Source organism: Halichoerus grypus, chromosome 2 (genome assembly GCF_964656455.1).
Source record: "Halichoerus grypus chromosome 2, mHalGry1.hap1.1, whole genome shotgun sequence".
Classification (NCBI taxonomy): Eukaryota; Metazoa; Chordata; class Mammalia; order Carnivora; family Phocidae; genus Halichoerus; species Halichoerus grypus.
In genome coordinates, this window is record NC_135713.1 from 58,250,370 (window position 1) to 58,274,677 (window position 24,308).

A 24,308-nucleotide genomic window follows, 5' to 3' on the forward strand; every position below is an offset into this window, starting at 1 on the left:
TTAATTAGTCTACTCAAGTTCAGACTTAAGTATTATTGAGTGTATTGTTAAAACCTTTCATGTTACAAGTAACAGAAAACAAAAATTGAAGCCACTTGAGCAAAAACTATTGTTCAGGGATATTTCTTGCTTTAAGAGGAGTTTGATGTAGGGGTACAAACAGTATGACCTGGACTCTTTTTCAACCTCTCTAATTATCAGCTCTGCTTTTGAGTCTATTCCAAGCAAACTTAAGTTTCATGGAACCAGGATGGCAGCAGGCAGCTTTGAGCTACAAAATTTAAATGCAGAGGGGCTTAACAAACTCCATTTTTCCAGGAGTCTCAGTGAATATCTCATTTTGTTTCACTGGCTTGGATTCAGTTGCGTGCCCATCTTTGAACAAATTACTATAACCAGAGTGATGGGATACCTTACAGCTGAAGGGTAGGATCAATTTTAAACAATCAGCATGGTTGAAATGGACAGGAAAATGAATTATTAAAGAATAATCAGAATGCTTTGGACAGGAAAAGGAGAATGGAATTGATTCTGGGAAGTTAGCCAATAAATGTCCACAATATTGGGATGATGCAACTTTGCTCCAAGTGAGGACTGCCTCTATTCAGGGGGAAAAGGAATATAGCAATAGGGCTCATGAAGAACTGAAGCTGGCTATAAATAGCAGGGCCAAGAAAGACTGCCACTGTCATTCTTACTATTAAACAGTCAAATCTGCTGGCCTGATACAATCATTCATATTGATATCTAATTAACACAATAACTGTGACAGTTAAATTTCCTGATCACCTCTCAGATGGTTCTTCTGATTTTTTTTCTTGCTGTTGTTGAATCCTTATTCTTCTCTTGTTTTGTGGATTAGAACAATCACCAAATTCCTGCACATAGCCCTCTCTTCTTTCTTTTCTTAAAAAAGATTTTATTTATTTATTTATTCGACACAGAGAGAGGCAGCAAGAGAGAGAACACAAACAGGGGGAGTGGGAGAGGGAGAAGCAGGCTTCCCACTGAACAGGGAGCCCAGTGTGGGGCTTGATCCCAGGACCCTAGGATGATGACCTGAGCCGAAGGCAGAGGCTTAATGACTGAGCCACCCAGGCGCCCCTCTAAGACTGTTTCTTGATCTCAGCCATTCTCCAGGTCTCAATTACCACAACCTTGAGTATAACTTCCAAAACCTCATTTTTTGGCCCATCCTATAAATTATGGAATTTTGTAGATCAATCCAGTTCCTATTTGCAAACTGTGTCACAGAGTCCTGGGCTTGTTCTTGCTTGATCCCCCCAAAACTATCTTGGAACTTTACTTAATAATATGAAGGAACTAGAAAGTCTAAACCATACTCTGAGTAAGGATTTATTGTTTGGTAAATGCCTCTTTCACTAAACCCTAAGTCCCTCGAGGACAAAGACTATTCCCCTATAATACCAAAAACAGATTTAATTATTCAGTAAGTTCATATCAAAATACACACAGGCTTTCAGTACAGTGTAACACTCCTTCTTCACCATTTCTGATAACCAATCCTCTCATTTCCACTGTAACAGTCATAGTCAAGGAATGATGGCCAGTGCACAATAGCAGTCTTTTCTAGTTTTGAACAGCTATAATATCAGGAACTATGCTGGAGAGGAGGGTTGTTCTTTCCCAGCATCTAAATTCCCTTCCTATGCTTGGTGAATCCACTACTCTGTGTGAGGAAGCAAAATCCCAACTCACATTATATAAACTGAAAATAACAGATATATGCTTTTTTTTTTTTTCCTGATCCATGGCATTTAGTGCATGGTATGTGAACCTCATCTGGGTATGTGCATCTATATCAGGAACTATGAATCTTAAGCAAGTTATCCAAACAAGCAGGAACCATCTAGAATTCATTTCATTTGTGACATCTAGTGTCCAGTGGTGGTAGTGGTAGCACCTTACCCAGACTGTTCCTAAGGAATGACCATAATTATAATACAGGTAGCTTGTATGATTTTGCTAATGTTGTCCCCTCCCCTTGAATGCACTCCTCCTTAGCTCAACCATTCTTCAAGGCCCCGCTCAAGTGCCACCTGCACTGTGACACATTAATGGAACAGCCACACAAAACTGACCTCTCCCTTTTCACCCTTTAGTGTAGGGTATATGGCATTTATATACAGCCCTCTAGTTATTTATATTTGTTTTTTTTTTAGTCCCCTACTATTTTGTAAACATTTTCCAGACAGTGGTGGAGATTACCACATCTCTGAATTCCTTCCACTGTGCTTAATACATTATGGCCACTTGGTTAATAGTTTAAAATATTAAAAATTAGATTTGGAAGAAACATTAGTGAAATGTAGGTCTACCTTCTCATGTAACAAAAAAGAAAAATGAAGTTCAGGTACATTTTAGATTACCTAATTTCACTCAGTCATGGTTGACCTAGGCTAGAATGGTGTCTTACTTTGAGGAATTCAGTTGAAGAATCTTTGTTAAATCGTAGGGAAAATGGAATTTCATTTACTCAAAAACATGGGGGTGATGACAAATGAACAAGCATCTCACTCATTCAGACCCCAAGTGCATCTGCTAGGCAACTTGAAGGTATCATTGTTGCCAGTCTTCAAACCTAGATCAATTCTTGTCTGGCTTAGCTCAATCAGAACTAAAAGTCCACAAAGGAAACTAAAAAGAGGAAAGCAAGGAAGGTGTTGCACTGCAAGACCTAAACCCAAACTCAATAAGAGTAATCAACTCTGTCATAATACAAGAGAAGTGAGGATTTTGCAAGACAGAACTCACTGGTGATGTTGAGAAGAGCCATTTTACTGGATCTGTGGGGACCAAAACCTGAAGTGGGAAAAAATGCTAGAATGAAAGGTAAGAAAATGAAGATAACCAGTCTCATTTTTTTTTTTTTTTTTTTTTCAGGAATTTTGTTACCAAGGGAAGCAAATAAATGGAGTGGTAGCTGACTGGAGTCAAGGAAGATCAGAATTATTTTTTCACATGTCAGTCATTACAGCATGTTTAGGTAAGATCCACCAGGGAAGAAAAAAACTGATCACGAAAAAGAGAGGAGCTATGGTCAAGGGCTCAAGTAAGCAAGAAAGATGGTTTCAAAGCACATGACCTATCATATAACAGCTACTCGGACTCAGAAGTGCTCAGTCAATGTTGGCTAGTGTTATTTCTGATTGCTTAAATTTTAGAATAGTGAATAGGCATCAGGCTTACAAAACATAAATTCGTTATTTAAACACACGCAAAAGCCTGGCCCCTAGCAGTAGACTGCATTAGTTCAAATTCTAGTTCTACCACTTGGCCATTATACTTTTCTTCCTCCGGCTGTTTTCCTCAGTAGAAACAGAGGATAATAATACCTACCTCCTCAGGCTGTTTGTGGGTTTAACTGAGATAATCCGTGTAAAATTTAGCACTGTACTAGCACATGGTGAAAGCTCAAATGTTAGTGCCATTATAATGATAACTGCCATCCCGTTCTGTAACAGTAAGTGTGATACTGTCCTATGATGAGTTTAGGCACTGTCACACTGATTCAGATTCCTGGAACCATGGAAGATATGAGAGCGCACAGCCCTCAGGGCGCGCGCCAGCCAACCTGCGAGTAGGATGCGGGAGGTCTGCACACCTCAGAATTCCCCACCACCTCGCCTTCTAGTGACACTGTCTCTCCAGAAGGTACAGTCGTCAGAACAAAACAGAAACAAACGGCATGGCAACTAAATGTAGACATGGGGAAGACACGTACAAAACCAAGCTTGCGTAAAGCCGACCAGTTAGGTAACTACGTCGGCACCGGCACCAAGTCCCCAGCACGCCACGTGCTTCTGCGCAGGCGCGGCAGAGAGGGCGGGGCGCTGGATCGGACGTTCCTCCCTGTTTTTCCTCTGCGCGCGGCTTGGGCGGAACATCTCGCGAGATGTGTGAGTTGTCGCGGGAACAGCATTCAAAAAGCCCTGGCGCTTACCCGAGAGCTAGGTGAGTGAATGGGCGGGCGTCTCTGGTCGTGGGTCGTGTTACCGTCGCGAACCTGGGTGCACTGAGCCATCGTCACGAGCCACCGGCTGCAGCAGCAGGGAAAAGGGGTGAGGAGAGAGGTAGGGGCAACGGGCCTGGAGGGAGGTGTGTGTGGAGAGGAGCGGTGGGAGCGGCGAAGGGATTCTCTCTGGGGAGTGGGGAAAGTAGGGCCTCAGGAAACCTGGGGTCTGGGTCATGGCGGAGGCCCTTAGCCGGAACAGCTTCTTCAGCGGAACCCGGAGTTCTTCTCAACCAGGTTCCGAGCCGGTCTCAATCTTCCCTTGGGCTGTGTGCCCCGCCCTCGGGTATCGTGCATCAGTAAGGAAGGCCGGGTCGCCTGCGCGGTCCAGGATGGTAGCCACTAGCCACATGTGGCAGTCCGAATTGAGAAATGCTGTAAATATAAAATGCACGTTGAATTTCGAAGACTACACAAAAAGAGTAACAGCCCGTTAAGAATTATAAAGGTTACATGTTGAAATGCTAGTGTTTTGGATGGATGGGTTGAATAAAATATTACTAAAATGAATTTCACCGTATTTACTTTTTTTAACGTGGCTCCTAGAAAATTAAAAATGACATATCACAACTCGCATTCTTTTTCCGTTGGACAGCGCTGCCCCAGACAACTGCGTGTCAGATTCTAATTGCTTATCATCCCTTAGCTGGTTTAATCTCAAAACCCCTGTTAGGTAGATGTTACTGTCTTTATCTTATGGATGAGAACACAAGACCTTAAATAAGTTGTCCAAGCTCATGCTGCCAGTGTGTTGTGGAGTAAGAACTAAGGCAGCCTGAATCCCTGAGCTCCCTGTCCTAAATGCTTTGTGCATGTTATGTTTCTGAGAGGCTGAACAGAAAAGTGGTTAGGAGTACCAGACTTTGGAGCTAGACCCTGGTTCCCATCTCAGCCACTTACTAGCTTGGTAACCCTGGGCAAGTTACCTAACCTTTCTGTGCCTCAGTTTGCATATGTGTAAATGGCGGAAATACCTTATATTTCATGGGGTTGTTGAGTTAGATAATATATGCAAAGTACCAAGTACAATGTCTGGCATGTGTTAGGTATAGTTATTCAACCCAGCTACCTCTTTGCAGATTGACAGGTTAACTTCTTACTCATCGGTTAGACCTTTGCAAAAAAGTCATTTCGTCAGGGAAATCTCTTGTCCATACTCCCTCACCCCCACCTCACTTCCCAACTTAGAACAGCACCCCCATGTTACAGGTTCCCTCTTGCACTTACCACACTTACAAAACTTTACAGTTATTTGATTTAATGCCTTTCTACTAATGGACTGTAAGATTCAAGAAGGCAGGGACATTGTCTAGTTTTGGGGTCCACATTGTGTCCTCAGTAATAGCACAGTACCTGAGACATAATAGGAATTCTAGCAAATCTTTTGAAAGAACGAGAGCTAGTTTTTTTGACTTCCTTGGACATCACTGGCTGGGATGTCTTGAAGCTAGCTCCCTTTTCTTCCTTGGTAAATGTTTATGACATTAATGTTTAACTTAGGCGAGTTGTGATATGTCATTTTTAATTTTCTAGGAGCCACGTTAAGAAAAGTAAATACAGGTGAAATTCATTTTAGTAATATTTTATTCAACCCATCCATCCAAAACACTAGCATTTCAACATGTAACCTTTATAATTCTTAACGGGCTGTTACTCTTTTTGTGTAGTCTTCAAAATTCAACGTGCATTTTATATTTACAGCATTTCTCAATTCGGACTGCCACATGTGGCTAGTGGCTACCATCAAGAGAATTAAATGAGATAATTCATCTGAAGCACTCTGCCTGACAAATGGTAAATCCTTAATAAATACATAATAAACCAGTACAATAACTAGTGCCTAGCCCCATCACCTACAGGCTTTGGAAAGGTCTTGTACTTTATTTTTAAAGATTCTATTTATTTGAGAGAGTGAGAGTGAGCAATGGGGAGGGGCAGAAGGAGAGGGAGAGAGAGTCTGAAGCAGATTCCTCACTGAGTGAGGAACCCCACACGGGGCTCAGTCTCACAACCCTGAGATTACAACCTGAGCCAAAGACCAAGAGTCAGACCCTTAACTGACTGCTCCACCCAGGCACCCCAGAAAGTTCCTGTATTTCAGAGCAGTAACTGCCAGCCTTGGATACCTTTTTTTCCTCTCTCTCTCTTCTGAAACCATATTATCTCCTTCATCTTCATTTTTACTTAATGACCTTGCTTCCTAATTCACTGATAAATTGGAGCAGTTAGAAGGGCACTTACTCAGATTCCCACCACTAATCTACCTACTTATCAGTGTCTGTACCCATATATTTTGCTTTCCCTTACTTTAGATGAAATATTCATGCTCCCGTCTAAAATCAGTCCCTGTACATTAGACCTCATTCTTTTTCATCACTTTAGCAGTTCTCCATGCCTTCTATATCATCAGTTTTTCTTCTCTGCTGAATCTGTCCCATGACATACAACCATGCTATTTTTCCTTAAAACATTGTATCTTAAAAAGGAAAAACTTAATACTACTTTCCCTTCAGCTAATGCCTCGTTTATCTATTCTGCTTTGCAGCAAAACTGTTTCCTGTTTTCCCACCATTCTCTCCAGCCCATTTCAGTTGGCTTCCAGGATAATATGTGCCCTTGGTTTTCTTCCTACCTCACTGGTCATGCCTGAGTATATTTTGCTGTCTTCTTTCCCACCTCTTAAAGGCTCAATCCTTGGTCCTCTTTTCTTTAATTATGCTCGTACTCTGGTGACACCAAGACTTAAGGATTTATGTTAATAACTCCTAGGTTTATATTTCCAGCCCAGATCCTTCTCATATTGCCAACTGGTTACTTGATACATTTCATGTCCAAAACATAAGCCCCTGATTTTCTTTCAAAACAATTTTTACTCATAATTTTTGATGATTCAGCTGATGGCAAATTTGCTCCACTAGTTGCTCAGGCCAGAAGCCTTAAAGGCTTTTTTGACTTCTCTCTTTTTCATACACCCCACATTTAATTTTTCAGAAAATCATGTTGGCTTTACCTTCAAACTATATGTGCAGAATCTGATCATTTCTCCCCACCTCCTATATAATCACCCTTGTGTAAGCAATCATCTCACCTGGTCTTTCTGCTTCCCACTTGCTCCCCTCCAAACTATTCAGCATAACAGCCAAAATGATCCTTTTAAAGTATCGGCTCTCTACTCCAGACTTCACAATGATCCCCAATCTCACTCAGAGTAGAAGCCAAAGTCCTTGTGATGGCCTGCTTTGCCTGTTCTCCCCTATTACCGCCTGTGACTTAAACTCTATCTTGTTTATTCCTTGGGTGTTCTTCCACTTTAGTGCTACCCCTCTTCCTCTACTCCTTTTTCTTTCCTGAAATAGATACATAGCTAATTCTTTTATCCTCTGCAAGGTTTTTTTTTTTCTTTCAGAAATCACCTTGAGGGCTTTCCCCCGCAATGCTTATTTTAGATTTCGTCCTAGTTGCAATACCCCCACTTCTTCCAGGATCCCTTATCCTGTTCTTTTCTTTCTTTCTTCCTTTTTTTTTTTTTCCACTTTCTAATGCATTTAATTATGATACTATTATTGCTTGTCTTCTCCCACTGGAAGGTAAGTTTCATGAAAGAAGAGCGCTTTTTTTTTTTTTTTTTGGCTCATTTGGCTTCTGATGGATCTGAAATGCCCAGAATGGAGTTCAGCACATAAGACTTTAAGAAATAATTGTTGAATGATGACTACATTGTCTGGAAAGTGGGGAAACAACCTTATTAACAGCCTGTTGCTCTTTGAATGCAAAGCTGAGTTTGAATCTGGCCTAAGAGATGGACCAATTTGAAAAGGCTGATGAGGAAGGTTGAATTACATGGAATGTTTCTATATAAAAGTCCTTGATTGTTTAAGTCCTTGATTGAAAATCTAGAATGAAAGAAATGTTTTTAATTACTCTGAACATGATTCTGTTTTTCATGTCTTCTTATGAATAATGGAAAATACTAGTGAACCTGTTGTCAATACAGCAAATTTAATGTGTTCAGGAAGTTAACACTGTTGTGAAAAATTGTGGACAGGATAGTCCTTGCCTTAGAAACCTTATTCAAAGCTGCATTTTTGTATTTTAAGTAGCAGTCATGTTACTATAAGTTCTTGATTTCTTTCATTGTCCTCTTAATTTGGTTACCTGTATAGTGATATAAATATGAGACCCACCCTTCCTCAGCATTTAAGGAAGCTTAGCACACAAGTGAACAATTTCCTGATAACTGCATTTCTTAGAAACAAAGTTAAATGTGTTCAATTTTTTTTTTCTCTGTTTGATTTGGTCTCAAATCAGGTAAAAGAATTATCAGACCTTGCTTTTAGAACAAGAATGCAAATTTGACCACTTAAAAGCCAGTAATAAAATCTTCGATGCTATGTTTTTAACATGGCAGTAGTATTGGGGGGAAAGATATATATGTCTTTTATTATCGTTATCATTGTACGGGATATTTTGTTTAAGCTTAAGTACTTTCATTTCCTCTATTTACAGTAGATTAAAAACGAAAAAAAAAAACATGGAGGCAGATATAATTGCAGATCTTCGATGCAAGCTCAAAGAAGTCGAAGAAGAGCGACTAAAAGCTGCACAGTATGGCTTACAACTAGTGGAGAGCCAAAATGAGTTGCAGAATCAGTTGGATAAATGTCGTAATGAAATGATGACCATGACTGAGGTAGGATCCTGGACTCCTGTGTTTACAAGGTTGTGCTTAGCTATTGAACATTTTTATTGTCTAGCAATTATTATTATTATTAGTTTTATTCCTTTTTGAAGATTATAGTTCTAGTTCTTATTCACCCCTATCTCTAATAAAGGGGACTGAAGTGAATGAATTCCTAATATTCTTTCTGACCCTGTGTGTTCTGAATTTGAAAAATCAAGTTACTGTTTTCTTTAGGACATACTGGATTTTAGATTTTGTTTTATCTGCACTATTCCTTGGTGACCTCACTTGTTTCATAGTTTTAGATAACATCTAAATGCCTTATGACACTACACCAAGTCCTTAGTTTACCCCTAAAGTCTAGACTTGTGTATTCAATTGCCTACTAATGGACATCTCAAAAGTAACATGAACAGAATAGTTGATTCCCTGCCTGCTAACAACATTCTCTTGCAATTTAGCTTACTTAGTAAATATATAATAACTTGAGCCAAATTTCAGGGAATTTTACTCCGTATCTTTGTGGCCCTTATTTCTCTTGTTTAATCCATCAACAAGTTCTAAGAACCTGACCTACAAAACATCCATCTATGCTACTGCCACTCTAACTCAGACCACCATCATCTGTCCCCTAAATTACTACTGTAGCCTTCTAACCAGGTTGCCTGCTTCCCTCATTGCCTTTCATACAGTTCATTCTTTCACACAGCAGCCACATGGCCATTGAAAAATAAACGAAAGATCATGTCACAGTCCTGCTTTTTTAAAAACACAACTATGACTTCCAATTATATTAACAACAAAATCCAAACTCCTTACTTGGGTTTGCAGATTCCTGTGTGATCTTATCCATGCCAACCTTTTGACCTCATTTTAAACTACTTTCCCTTGTGCTTAGCTATACTAGTCCTGCCTTATGGGCTTTACACGAGCTGTTGCCTTCATCTGCATGCACATCCCCTCACTGTCATGGATTGAGTCCTCAACCTTTAGGTGTCTGTTAAACGTCACCTCAGCTGAGAGGTCTTCCCTGAGTGTTTTGTAAAGTTGCTATCATTCACTGATTCACTTAATTAACTCCAGATTGTAAGCTCCATGACAAAGGGAATTTTGTCTCTCTTGTTCATTGCTATATGTGTAATGTCTGGCACACATTTATTGAAAGAATGAATTAATCTGTTTTATGTAGCAAATGCTCAATAATATGTTTAAACTTTGATCTCAAAATTTAAGTATAGGAAAAAATATAACTTGCTTATTTTTCTCTGATTTAATCTAGTTTTATTTTATCTTATTTGAAAAACTTATTGAATGAGTTTGAACTAATGCTTTTTTAATCTTTAAACTTCCCTGTCAGAGGGGCGCCTGGGTGACGTGTTGACATGCCATGGAACACCTCTTACTTCCTTGACAGGGTAGAGAAGCAATTACCACATCAGTAGAATGGACTAAACCTCTCCGGGCTTTTCTTAAGACTGATTGGCTACAGAGTTATTCCAGGTCTACATGTGGTTGTTACTTAGAAAGCAGCAAATATGTGAAACAGGAATGAAACAGTTGAAGGTGAGAACTGTTTATATGTGGTGGCTTTAAGTTATTTTTATGTAATTGAATTATAATTGAATCTGTTTTCAGGACTATGAACAAGAAAAATATACTCTTCAGAGAGAAGTTGAGCTTAAGAGTCGAATGTTAGAAAGTTTGAGCTCTGAATGTGAAGCTATTAAACAACAACAAAAAACACACCTGGAGCAATTAAAAGAACAACTGAGCAGAAGCCATGGACAAGAAGTAAATGAACTAAAAAATAAGGTTTGGATATCTATGTATGTCAAAACAAAAATGTTTCATGTTTATGGAGTTAGCAGTATGTAAATTTTAGGTGATGAAGATTTTCTTAATGCCATCTATGCAAAATAGCTGAGATCAAGGCTCCATCATCATAATATTGGGAGTGGGAACACTGAGAAACAAGAGTTTACCTAAGGGACTTGTATTAATAACATTCTACTAATTAAATACAGTTATTTAATTTCAATAACTGGATATTTGTTACGGCATTTTAATTTAGTGAAAAGCATGACTTTCTTGCTTATAGTACATAGTATGGCAGTCCCCTTTCAGAAAGACTAGTGTCCTAGCTTTCACTGAAAGTAGTAGTACACTTTGTAATCCTACAAAAGAAACCAATAGTTTATTGTAAATTAATGTACATTAGAGTTGATACTTTCTAGTTTGGTTATTGAAGATAAGCTAATGACATATGATCTGCCTCTTACAACTCAGTAAGGAAGGTACCATTACTGTCTGTGGATAACAGATGAGAAAACCAATGTTTAAACATATTGAGTAAATTGGACAAAAATCACAGAAATCAGTCAAGATTTGAACTGGAGCTGTTTGATTCCAAAGCCCACGTCACTGTACTTAAATTAATGACACGTACACTGGCTTCATTTCACGCATTAAAAACACATTGTCCATTCTTTTTCGGTTACCCCCAACTATCTAGTTCCTTCAGGTTACTTCAGAGGAATTCAGAACCTTTATCATGGCTCTTCTTTGTATAGAGTCCATACTTTCCAGACCCTTTTCTACAAAACCTTACCTGACTTTTGGCCTATTTTCTAATTTTCCATGTTTTGTGTAGCGTCTTTTAAGATTTGTCCATATCTGTATCACCTATACTGTTAATTTCTTTAAATTAACTCTCTTTTTAAATGTTTTCTCATTTTAAGTAATGATATCAATGAAATTATATATTTGAGCTGGTTAAATTTTTTCCTAAATTTTAGTCAGATGAACATGGCTATCAAAATCCCTTTTCGTGTAATACTTAGAATCTTCTTGCATTCATACTGGCAAACAGTAATCCACCTTGTCTGAAACTAATCTGAGTTGAGACACCAATGACTGATAATGATGCCTGCCTACCCCCCGCCCCTGCCATGTTATTTTCATTTTAGCAGTGGCTTTTATTACCTAAACAAGAGTAATGTAGGAAATATTCACAATCTGAGGCAAGGCCACTTATATAAGAGATGGCTTTTTGGTGAGCAAAGACTAAATTAGTCAAAAAATATTTTCAGTCTTAATGGGTGTTCTCAAATCACCTCTGCCAAAATTTTAGAGTTATATTTGATATCTTTTACTTCTTTCTTTCTTTCTTTCTTTCTTTCTTTCTTTCTTTCTTTCTTTTTCTTTTTCTAGAGAGAGTGAGCAAGCGAAAGAGCAAACATGATCGGGGGTTAGGGGCAGAGGGAAGGGGAGAAGCAGACTCTCCCACTGAGCAGGGAGCCCGATGTGGGGCTCGATCCCATGACCCTGGGATCGTGACCTGAGTCGAAGGCAGACGCTTAACTGACTGAGCCACCCAGGCACCCCTCACTTATTTCGGATTATTCCATCAACTGGTTGTAAGAACTTGATCTACAAAGCATCCATCTCTGCTGCTACCATTCTAGTCCAGATCACCATCCTCTCTCCCCTAGACTACTATTGTAGCCTTCTATCCAGGTAGCCTGCTTCCATCTTTGCTATTCATACCATTCACTCTTCACATAGAAGCCAAAGTGGCCAAGAGTCCAGACATATTTTCATTACTTGTATGGACTATTTGTATGTTTGTGGGACAACACATATCACTGTTGTAAGATGCTTAGCCTTGGCCAAATAAGAAACCTTAATAGTCTCATCATGCAGTAAATTTAGGTCAGTCAGTGATGTTTTTCAGAAAGATAGCCACATTTCAACATAGATCGTTCAGCTGAAATTTTTTTTCACATAATGAAAATAGAAAAAGGAAAACAAGTCAAGAGGCTCTTATTTTTTAAATAGAAAACAGATATCAGGATATAGAATGTTGATACCTCATTGAAGATAATTCAAAATAGGTGATAATTATAACCCTGGACATCAAGCAAAAGTTTTTTCTTGATAACAGAAATCGTTTAGTGAATGCTAGGCATCATGCGGAATGTTTTACCACCCTGATCTCAGGTGAGAGCCACACAGTAACCCAGTAATGGTAGATACAGTCATTCACAGTTTTTACCTAGGAGGAATGAAACAGCTAAATCTAGGCTTGACCCTACAACTTCATCCTTCTACTATAAGTTTGTTTCCTTTAAACTGTGTATTTTAGTTTTCCAAGATAGAGAACTATATGAAAGTGTAGTTTTGTTCAGCTTGACTGTCTTATAAAATAGTTATTCTCTGGTTACCAGAATAATTTATACTGTAACTGTATTTTCTGCTGACCTTCAATTACCTTTTGATTTTTTAAGATTGTGATTTTTTCTTTTTTACTTTAGTTAGAAAAACTGAAAGCCGAATTAGATGAAGCTAGGCTTAGTGAAAAGCAGTTGAAGCACAAAGTAGATCATCAGAAGGAACTCCTCTCATGTAAATCAGAGGAAATGAGAATAATGTCTGAGCGTGTACACGAAAGCATGTCTTCAGAGATGCTGGCTCTTCAAATTGAGCTGACTGAAATGGAAAGTATAAAGGTAATTTTTATGGCATTTATGTTCTTAGGTTATTTTTTTCTTTTTTCCTTGCATATTTTTTTACATGTTTTTGTTATAATCCTTAGGTAATTTTAAGGCTGAAATATTTTTTGTCTTAACTTCGATGTTACTAATTAAAAAATGTAGAGTTTTTTGGTGGATTATTCATTCATAGTAAAGCTTTAGATTATGTGATTATGTAAAGCAGATTACCTTTAGATTAATGAAACCTCTGGGAGAACTTAGAGTCATTAACTCTGATCCTAGTTTGTGTCATAAAAGCCCTATATAAAACATTGGTTTCATGGAAATTGATATGCATATGAATGTAGATTTTTTTTCACTGCAGGCTGAGGTTAATTAAAAATTAAAGGCTTAAATTTATAGGAAAGAAAGATAGCCTTTCATTTGGTTCCCTGCTGAAAAATTTAGTAATTTTTATTCTTTTATTATGCCCCTTACAACTGCTGACTACCTCTTTAGTTTTAGTTTTGGCTGTAAATCATTTCTGATAGATAAACTGAGCAGCTGCTAAATGAAAGATTATTCAAGAGAATTTCCTCTTTTTCAATTCCTATTGAATAGACCACCCTCAAAGAAGAAGTGAATGAACTACAGTACAGACAAGAACAACTAGAACTTCTTAGTACTAATTTAATGCGCCAGGTAGACCGACTTAAAGAAGAAAAAGAGGAGCGAGAGAAAGAAGCAGTTTCTTACTATAATGCCTTAGAGGTACTACGATTAGAGTAATATTTTTTCCAATTTATAATGAGTTGATTCCTTGCTAATCTAACCTCTATTAGCTAAATTGCTTTCTTTCAAATTTAGAAAGCTCGTGTAGCAAATCAAGATCTTCAGGTGCAATTAGACCAGGCACTCCAGCAAGCCTTGGACCCCAATAGTAAAGGCAATTCTTTGTTTGCAGAGGTATGTGACAAATACTCTCATTGATTAAATTGGCATTTCACTTAATACGAGAGTAATTAAACATGCTAATATTTTCTAGGTGGAAGATCGAAGGGCAGCAATGGAACGTCAGTTTATCAGTATGAAAGTCAAGTATCAGTCACTAAAGAAGCAAAATGCATTTAACAGAGAACAGATGCAAAGAATGAAGGTATAACGTTATCACCATCGAAGGTTTATTAAACTGATTTTGTATCCACATTATGTGTACAGATACATCAAAGAAAGCATCTTTTCCTTCAAAGAGTGTACTTAGTTATTTCTAGAACTGCATTATTTTAGAAAAAATATCTTTAGATTGACTCAAAGATCTATTATATTTTCTTTCAAAAAATTAATCCTTTAGTAGATACTTAGTATAGTTAGCATCTGTTGATTGATTTTTTTAATGGGTACTCAATAGCTTTGTGATTGATTTTTTTTTTTTTAAATGGTTACTCAGTAGCTTTCCCAGAAATATATAATCTTTATGTAATGGAGAAAAAAATTTTTAAAGTTTGTATTTCCAGCTGTTGGCCTGGCATTTCTTAGCACAGGCCTAAGGTTTCTACTTCAATGAAAACTAGCTCTCTCACCATTCTTCAGTTCTCCTGCAAAGGCTTATTATAGAGTGAGATTTGGATATCCTTTTCTTGCAGTTCCTCAAGTCAAGCATATAGGCCCATTTAATTTAAAAAAAATTTTTTTATTTAAATTCAATTTAATTAACATACACTGTATTATTCGTTTCAGAGGTAGAATTCAGTGATTCATCAGTTGCATATAACACCCAGTGCTCATTACTTCAAGTGCCCTTCTTAATGCCCATCCTCCAGTTGGATGGTGAGATTTAAAAAGAAATAAGAAAAGGTAATAATTAAACTGGTGTTAGATCAATTTGGGATTGAATCCTACTTCTGTCACTTGCTAGCTATGTGACCTTGGACAAGTATTTTTACTTTTCAGAGCATCATCAGTCGCCTCGTCTATAAAGTAGATATGATAGAACCTGCTTCTTAAATTGACCTGGAATTAAATGAAAGCATAGTAAAATGCTTATACAGTGCTTGGCATATAAGGAAGTGCTGACTTAACAAACAGCTGTGGTTTTTAAAGGATTTCAGTGGTACTGCCTGGTTTACCAAGATTCTCACCTATCCAGGAATGATTTTTTTGTAAATTTTCTCACATTTGCTTTTTGTTTTCTTTCAGTATTTGTTGGGCTACTATTATTAATCTTCAAATGTTCCCATGATATTCCAAGTTATCTTTATAAACAAGTAGCATCTGAATCTTCTTAGACTCCATCCTGAAGCAGGAACAAAAAATGGGTCCTTAAAAATGTTAAAAGTTGAGGCACCTGGGTGGCTCAGATGGTTAAATGTCTGCCTTCAGCTCAGGTCATGATCCCAGGGTCCTGGGATCGAGTCCCGCATCGGGCTCCCTGCTCAGCGGGGAGCCTGCTTCTCCCTCTGCCTCTCTCTCTCTGTCTCTCTGTCTCTTATGAATAAATAAATAAAATCTTTAAAAAAAATGTTAAAAGTCATCTTCCTATCTTCATAACCATAACTGCAACCATATATCATTGCTTGTTTTACTCAAAACTATATTTAAACTATTGGCACTTTTTAGAACTCCAGAAATTTCTGAAGGCAGAAAGGAATGATAGTTTTAGATTCCAGTTAATTTCCCTTCAGTTGGTATACAACTCCAGGTTTAGGTGGAGTCATAATTAGGTAAGTTGATTGCTGCTATTAAAAAATAAATATATTTATATTTATATTGAAGATTCCCTCGGTATCCTTAGATGTCTTTTACCTTTGTTTTCCATCCTTGTCATTTGTAAATCTCACCGTTATAAATGTGAGTAGCTTAATAATTTCCTCCACTTAATACTATTGAAGTTAATCAAAATTTTTGAGAAACTTCATCAGACCCTTAATGACAGTGCATCTGATGAGTAAAGTACAACATTATAGCATTTGGACAAGTTTATTTACCAGTTAAGTGATGCTTCTGGATCATAGCCATTCAGTTCAATTTTACGTTTCACCAGAAGTACAAATAATTGTTATAGATGTCAGATATTACTCCTAAGTACTCAAATAAGTACTCGAGTTATATCTGTAACTAAACTTACTGATATAAATATTTTCAAATTATTAGATTATTAAAGTAGACATAGCTATTAGTTTCCAAACTGAATTCAAGGTGACGTAGTATAGAATATGCGTTGTACCAAAATAGAGTTAGCAGAATCTTCCTCTCCCCTACAGTTCTCTGTTGGGGGTGGGGGGGCACTAGGGTGGTAATTTTTTTTTTTTTCCTAGTTACAAATCGCCACATTGCTACAAATGAAAGGGTCTCAAACTGAATATGAGCAGCAGGAACGGTTGCTTGCTATGCTGGAGCAGAAGAACGGTGAAATTAAACACCTCTTAGGTGAAATTAGAAATCTGGAGAAATTTAAGGTACATGTAACCCCTTTAATTATGCAGCCAGATTTGGTTTGAATATCTTAAATCAGTTGACCCTTGAACAACACAGGGGTTAGGGATGCCCAACCCTGTGCAGTCAAAAAGCTGCATAACTTTTGACTCCCCAAAAACTTTATATGAGTAGCTTACTCTTTACCGGAAGCCTTACTTACAAACAGCCAATTGACACATATTTTGTATGTTATACATATTATATACTGTATTCTTAAAGTAAGTTAGAGAAAGTAAAATGTTATTAAGAAATTTGTAAGGAAGAGAAAATACATTTATAGTACTGTACTATGAAAAATTCACATATGAGTGGACCTGTGCCATTCAAACCTGTATTGTTCAAGGACAACTGGATTAACCTAATTTGTTATTGATCTTAAGTAATAACAATTGTTGTTTTCTTTAGAGTTTATATGAAAGTACAGAATCTAAACTTCCTGACAACTCTGGCGCTCTGGCAGATAACACCTATTACACGGATTTACTTCAGATACAGCTCGACAACTTAAAGTAAGTGCTGGGCGCTTAGAAAGATGGACATTCTCTTGACTTGCTTATAATAAGTACTGTTAATGACTACAAATTTTTGTTTTCAAATTGCCTAAAGAAATTCCAGAAAAGAAAAACAACAAAAATATCTTTATGTAGCAAATAAGATATAATCAATATATACTTAGTGCTGATTATTGAAGAAAAAAATACTTTCAATGAATAAATATTTTTATTTCTCCATGTTTAGCATTTTAGATTGGTAAGTGAAAAGAACTTTGACATAGAAAATGTTCTTACAATCTAAAATTTTCAGGAACAAATATCTAATTTGAAACTTAAAAGGAAATTACTTACACATGCATTAATGTGGAAAGAATATTTTCCTCCTTTCCTTCGAAGAATGCATGACATTTTTTATTTGAAAGTGCTGCTAAAGCTTATTTTGTTTTCTTTTTTTTTTTTAAGATTTTTATTTATTTATTTATTTGAAGAGTAAGAGAGAGAGACAGAGCACGAGAGGGGGAAGGGTCAGAGGGAGAAGCAGGCTCCCTGCTGAGCAGGGAGCTGGATGTGGGGCTCGATCCCAGGATCATGAACAGGATCATGACCTGAGGAGAAGGCAGATGCTTAACACACTGAGCCACCCAGGCGCCCCTATTGTTTCTTTGTTACTTAAAACCCCAAGGAAATACATGTTTATCTAAGAATTTGAATATATAATAAATGATTTGCACTAATAATATGTTTTATATATATGTACATAAAACCCTTATGTATATTATGTGTTATTTTAATATTCTTTGGTTCTCCTTTTTTATTTATATAGCAAAGAAAATGAAAGCACTAAAGGTGAATTGTCCATACAGCGAATGAAAGCATTATTTGAGAGCCAACGGGCTTTGGATATTGAGAGAAAACTTTTTGCAAATGAAAGATGCCTCCAGCTCTCCCAAAGTGAAAATATGAAACTGAGAGCTAAACTAGATGAACTAAAACTGAAGTATGAACCTGAAGGTATGCACGTCTCATATATTTTGTCTTTTTAAATTATGAGAAGCTCTGAGAAATCATATCAAGTTTTTTTTCTTACTACAGCTTTATGCAAATCCCATTACAAACTAATTTATGGTTATGTATCTCTAATAAATTTGCAGCTACAAAATGTGTAGGAAAATTCAAAGAGAACTGAGTACTGGGTATGTTTGAATATAATACGTATTCTATTGGGTATCTGTATATTAGAACCTTGATAAGGTTTGAAAACCTTAGAGACTTTTCCATTTACAACTATAACATCTTATGCAGTATGTCGAAGAGTTTGATTTTGTTGAAGCAACTGATGTTTGGGAGCTGATTTAGTTAATATTGTTTATAGAACACCTAAAATAATGGAGACTTAAGATAGGTAGTAAGTCTCCTCCCATTACAGAAGTCTGGAAGAGGCATTCCAGGACTGGTCGGAGTGTCACGATCTAGGCTTCATTTGCATTGTTCTTTGGCATAATCACTGAGCAAAATTGAGTCATGTGGCCTCACCTACCTACAAGAAAAGCTGAGAAATGCAGTGTTGATTCTCAGGAGCCATGTTCCCAACTACATCTTGGGATTTTCTTTTTTTAAGTGTAATGGACATCTAATATTCTATTAGTTTCGGGTATATATCATAATGATTCGATACTTACACATGACAAAATGACCCCCCATGATAAGTCTAGTTACTCTCTGTCACCATGCAAAATTACTACAATATCATTGAGTATACTCTTGGGGGCTCTATTATTGAGGAAGACTAGTAGGATAGATGTTAGAGGGCAACTAGCAAATATAATCACTGAGGTAGAAAATAGCCTTACCATAAGGGCTCTGCATGTTATACACTAAAAAGAGTGATTTTACTGTTTGTAAATTAAAAAATAAAAGGCAAAAAGTAAAAAACCCTAAGAATGCAATGGTTCTTAGGACCAAAAAAAGTGTTATTACACGTTTTAGGTTATAGATTTTCAGCCAGTTTTTGCCCCCACACTGTTCACATGCCTAAGACTGTCTTTATTATTGTCTCAGTGACTCGAGGGATTCTTCACTGTAGTGGGGAGGTTGTCAGCAATAGTAAGGTTTTTAATAGTTTAAAAAGGCTTCTCTTTCATCCTTTTTCTCTTCCCCGATTCTAATAGGCTTTCCTAATTAAGGATTATACATTATGAATTTCAGAAATCTGCTGAAATGAACACAGCAAAGAGACAGGGAAGTATAGTGAATCTAGTTGATGTGGGGAGCAGTACAAGAGAAAGGGAAAATAATGATTTAAAAAGAACAATGTAGAGTAGGAACACCAACCCCATGTCCAACCATGATTTTTCCAACTTTACTAACGTTTTTTATTTTGAAAATGAAAGACACATTGTTATGGGGTTAAGGAAAAGGTATTGGAACAATTAATTAATTTAGTGACTGTAAATAGACCTGCATAGGGGATGGAATGATGTTATGTTAGGCAGTGGGGGTAGAAGGCTATTGTCATAGTCTGCAATGAGACATACTGTGGTTTGAATTTGGGAAGTATCCATAGTAGAAGTACTCAGATTTTGAATATAGTTTGTGGGTGGGGCTAAGAGGCACAAGTTGCCATAGAGAGTTTAACTTGTTCTTTGCATGTAATCATTACAACATTACAACAGTGGATTGGATTTTTTTTAATCCCCATTTTACAGATAAAGAAAATAAAACTCAAGAGATTAAGTACTTCCTCAAAGTCACCCAGCTGCAGGGTGCTATTATGGAATTAGTACCTGGATTCCTTGACTCTTAGCCACTGTAACCTTTCTTACCTCCCCACTGAAGTCTTATAAAGCCCCATGTAACTTTTATCACAATATCAGAACATAAGTTCTCCTTGCGAGAACTAAATCTTTTGAGTTCCCAAGGAAAAATTTATAGCCAGATAACCTTTAAAAGATAGTTAATGAAGTCCTTGAAAAAAGAAAGGATAAAAGATTTCAGTAAGGAGATAAGTGGGTTTCAAAAGAATGAAGAATAAGAAAGGAAAGAACTATAATTGGTTCTATCTTTTTATGTTTACTGTGTCTTTGTTTTGACTTATTGACTGAATATATTTTTAATGGTTTTTATTCTCAGAGAAAATTGAAGTGCCTGTACCCAAAAAGAGGCGAGAGGTCCTGCCTGTGGATATAACCACCCCTAACAATGTATGTGCCAAAAGTGCTGTTGGGGAAGAAGTTTATAGATTACCACCTCAGAAAGACGAGGCCCAGTGCTGTCCAAGCAATTCTGAAGATAACTTGCAGTTAGAAAAGATAGTTTCTATAAATACACCAGGAATCAATCTCTCTCCTCACAAAAGTCTGCCCATGGACATTGAGCCAAAGAAGGAAAAGAAATGTGTGAAACTTACAGGATTTTCAACTGACTCTGAAGCCTTAAGTGAAAGAAGTGGAAACACCCCCAATTCTCCCAGGTCAGTGTCCTCTTTACTTCAGGGCAACCAGCAGACCTCTCCATCTCTTCTCTATCGCTGCATGAACTGTGCTATCTGTTTCTTTATCTATTTTCTTAGTATTGCATGTAGTATAATTCCGCAGTTTCATCTGCCTACCTTCAACTTTTCTAAAACTTTAAGAAAAACTAAAATGATTGCAAAGGGAAAGAACTCCTGAATAAGAGAATTATTTTCAAAAGTCACACTGTGCTCTTTCATGAAACAAAAATATCACAGTCTAGTACATCTCTGAATGTTTTGTTGGTTTGAATAAATGTACAATTGGTTACTTTTTCCCTAGTTCAAGAGTGGCCATGAAAGAAAAATTAACTTACCTCCTAAAAGGGCTTTCTAGTGGTCTAAGAAATTTCGGCTTTCTAGAAAACTGTTAGGCAAAATTTTTTTATGGCTTTTGAAAATGTTTATGCTAAGTCCTTAAGAATGAGCTTTGATTTTGACATTTTTAAATATCAAAGGTAATTCATTTTCATTTTATATCAAAATTCAAAGTCTCTAGTTTCTACGTATTTCAGTTTGTGACTAAAAGAGGAAGTGTCAGACGTATATGTGTATAGGAATTAAAATTTTAAGAGCCTTATCTTTAAAAAAAATAATAGAGATAAGAAGATAAGAGAAAGTGAGTGAAAGAGAAAGGTAACTCAGTGACTGAGGCTAGGGTGGAATAAGACACAAGTTCAGGGTGTATACAGCAGGACCAAGGGTAGGGCAAAGAGAAATGAATGAGGAAAATGGAGAAGGTAATAAAAAGATGATAAAGGATGTCTGTATGCAATGGAATAATAGATGAATTTAAAACAAATATCTTTAGACATTTAAAAAATTAAGCATACTGATGTGGAAAGAGCTTGGATTGTCTGATTTTGAAAGGAGATCTTTAAAGTGCTGCTAGGGCTACATGAGTTGTAGATGGGAGGGTATAGAATAAGACATTTTACAAGTGGGCGCATTTGAGTTAATATAGTCAAGCATAGCCCACCTTTTTAAAGGGGCTGTTTTGTATGTTTTATCTGATTTTTTTTTTTTTTAATTTAAAGTCTTCAGTGTTATTAAAGGTGGTGCTCTACAGTGAAAGCACCTTAACAATGTGAGCTGCTGTTACTATTAAGAGAAGTACAGTTGACCCTTGAACAACACAGGTTTGAACTGTGCAGGTCCACTTATATGCGGACATTTTTCCCTAAATACATTGTTGTAAATGTATTTTCCTTCTGATTTTCTCTTATAACGTTTTCTTTTCTCTAGTTTTACTATAAGAATACAGTATATATATACAAAATATGTGTTAATTGTTGATGTTATGGGTAAGGCTTCCAATCAGCAGTAGGCTATTAGTTAAGTATGGGGGGAGTCAAAAGTTATACAAGGATTTTCGTGCAAAGGTCGGTGCCCCTAACCCCTACATTGTTCAAGGGTCAACTGTAATTTATAACTCCATTCCTTGAATTTTTATATAATAACATTATAAGTCTCATAAAATAAAAGTTTAATATTCTCAAGGAAAAAGTAACTTCAAATGAATTTTGTCTGACACACACACACACACAGACACAGTTCCAGGTAGTTCTGAAATGAACTCAATAGGTTATGCTTGTATATATGTGATTCATGGTGTAAGTGTGCTTGACTATTGTGTATTTATGGAGGTAAAGTTCCAGAATTGATCAGTGCAGACCTTGCTATCTGTGTTGTCTTCATTTCTTTTCCTGCCTTTTTTTGCTTGATAAAAGTTACTTAAGCAAATGTACTTAGCTACTTGTTTGACTCAAATTAAGTAGCATGTTGGAATTTTGTCTGGCAAATTAAACAAAAACAAATAAAATACCACAAAACATTTGTTTTTGTGTATGTGTGAGTCCATCTGCTAACTTAAGACGTTTCCAACCTTTTGCTGTCTGCATGATTAACGTAGACACACAATCCTATGATAATATTGTAACAATAAATATGGGTTTACTGGGGACTACACTATTGCATGCTTTATAAATTTAATTGATGCTCTTACTATAAAATCTTTATAAACCTTTTAAAATACCTCTCCACTGTTTATTTTTTCTTAAATTATTATTCTAGTTGAAATTCAATTTAAGTTTTATTTTTTTGTTTTTTGAGACAAATTGGTATGTATTCATGCAGCCCAGGATTCCATGTTATTTTTATCTTGTGTTTGCCTTTTGTTATATCATGTTAACATTAAAATTGTGCTATAGCTTTTAAATTTTTTTGTTAGGTGTATTATCATAATAGACATCCCATTATATTTTAATTCTTTAATTTAGGCTTTGCCATGACTTTTATCAACCTTAAAAATATCATTTTAGGCATTTAAAAAATTAAGTCTGTTGATATAAAAAAGTTTCTTTTAGAGAGGCAGTGACTTAGTTCTTAATGGTATTGGAGTCAACTATAACTTTTTCCTCATATACATAAAAAAATTGATCACGTTTCATTAGAGGCCCATTATATGAGAGGTTTGTTTCTTCTTTAATTTTTTTAACCGCATTTGAATTCAGAGTGGATGCTTTAATGCCTGTAGGTTAGCTGCTGAATCAAGGCTTCAAACAGAAGTTAAAGAAGGGAAAGAAACTGCAAGCAAATTGGAAAAGGAAACTTGTAAGAAATCACACCCTATTTTATACGTTTCTTCCAAATCAACTCCAGAGACCCAGTGCCCTCAGCAGTAAGGACTTTTCTTTAATGAGAGTAAGGTACCACTTGCCCAAAAAAGTTGATTTGGAGCTTAGTTAAGATTGTCTTCATCTGAAATATACAACATTGTAGATTATTTCTTTCTACGTGTTATGCCAAGACCTGGAATTTTCATGTTCCTTTGACCAAATGTTCAAAATTTGGTTGTGATTCTAACCAGGAGAGTTCCTTAAATGATGACTCTTCATGGAGCTTCTATGAATTACGGTGAATAAACTAATAACTGAAGGAAAGTGTTATAAATCTATTTGTTGCATTTTATATGTATTTTTTAAGTGTTATTAATACATACCTTCAAAGTCACGTATTTGAAAAGAGAACACAGAATTAGCTATTAACTATTATATTTTCCTATGTACTTTTTAATGAACTTAGTTTTTCACTATATTATAAAAACAGAAAACTTGGTTTAAAAATATATATTATATTGTAACTGGATTTTGTCAGTGTTTTAAGTAGCTATGTCCATTTTTGTATCCATGTACATGATTTAAATTTTATGTCTCAAGCTTATGAAAAATATAATTTTGAAATTTAAAATAAAACAATAATTTATCCCCTTTCTATTTTGTTTTTTACTCTGTATAGATAACACATTGTTATCAAAAGGGGATAAAAGAAGTAAAATGAACTTAACAGATTCTTAATTCTCTGGCACATATAATTTTTATATTTATACATACATAATTAATATAATTATATACATATATAATATATATTTTTAATTCTAAACTTTCCAAATAAAGACTTTTTTTTTCCCTTTAAATGATTATAGCCTGGTCTACAACTTAATTTCGTGTATACTGTAGGTGGGTGTATTTATATATAAAGAGAGGAGTAGTGGTAGAGGGAGGGAAAGAGAGTTATGTTAAGAACTTGGCTTATGTGATTATGGAGGCTGGCAAGTTCAAAGTCATCAGGGTGGGCTAGCAGGCTG

The 24,308-nt window shown here is 36.3% G+C and overlaps 1 protein-coding gene across 8 annotated transcripts; it reads left to right on the forward strand.

The window, feature by feature from the left end:
- The first annotated feature begins 3,894 nt into the window (after positions 1-3,894).
- SPDL1 (spindle apparatus coiled-coil protein 1) lies at positions 3,895-24,017 on the forward strand. Of its 8 annotated transcripts, none has more exons than XM_078066850.1 (12): positions 3,895-3,975; positions 5,735-5,827; positions 8,540-8,723; positions 10,350-10,526; positions 13,028-13,222; positions 13,808-13,957; positions 14,054-14,152; positions 14,232-14,342; positions 16,501-16,641; positions 17,066-17,169; positions 17,978-18,165; positions 20,284-22,484. In XM_078066850.1, the coding sequence occupies exons 3-12, from the start codon at positions 8,565-8,567 to the stop codon at positions 20,820-20,822; spliced, it is 1,863 nt and encodes a 620-aa protein (XP_077922976.1). In that variant the 5' UTR covers positions 3,895-3,975; positions 5,735-5,827; positions 8,540-8,564; the 3' UTR covers positions 20,823-22,484. The 8 variants fall into 8 exon arrangements, with proteins under 8 accessions (XP_077922976.1, XP_077922974.1, XP_077922973.1 ...); XM_078066848.1 differs by lacking the exon at positions 5,735-5,827 and adding an exon at positions 23,199-24,017 and having other exon boundaries at positions 3,913-3,975; positions 20,284-20,623; XM_078066849.1 differs by having other exon boundaries at positions 3,951-4,094.
- Positions 24,018-24,308: the final 291 nt, after the last annotated feature.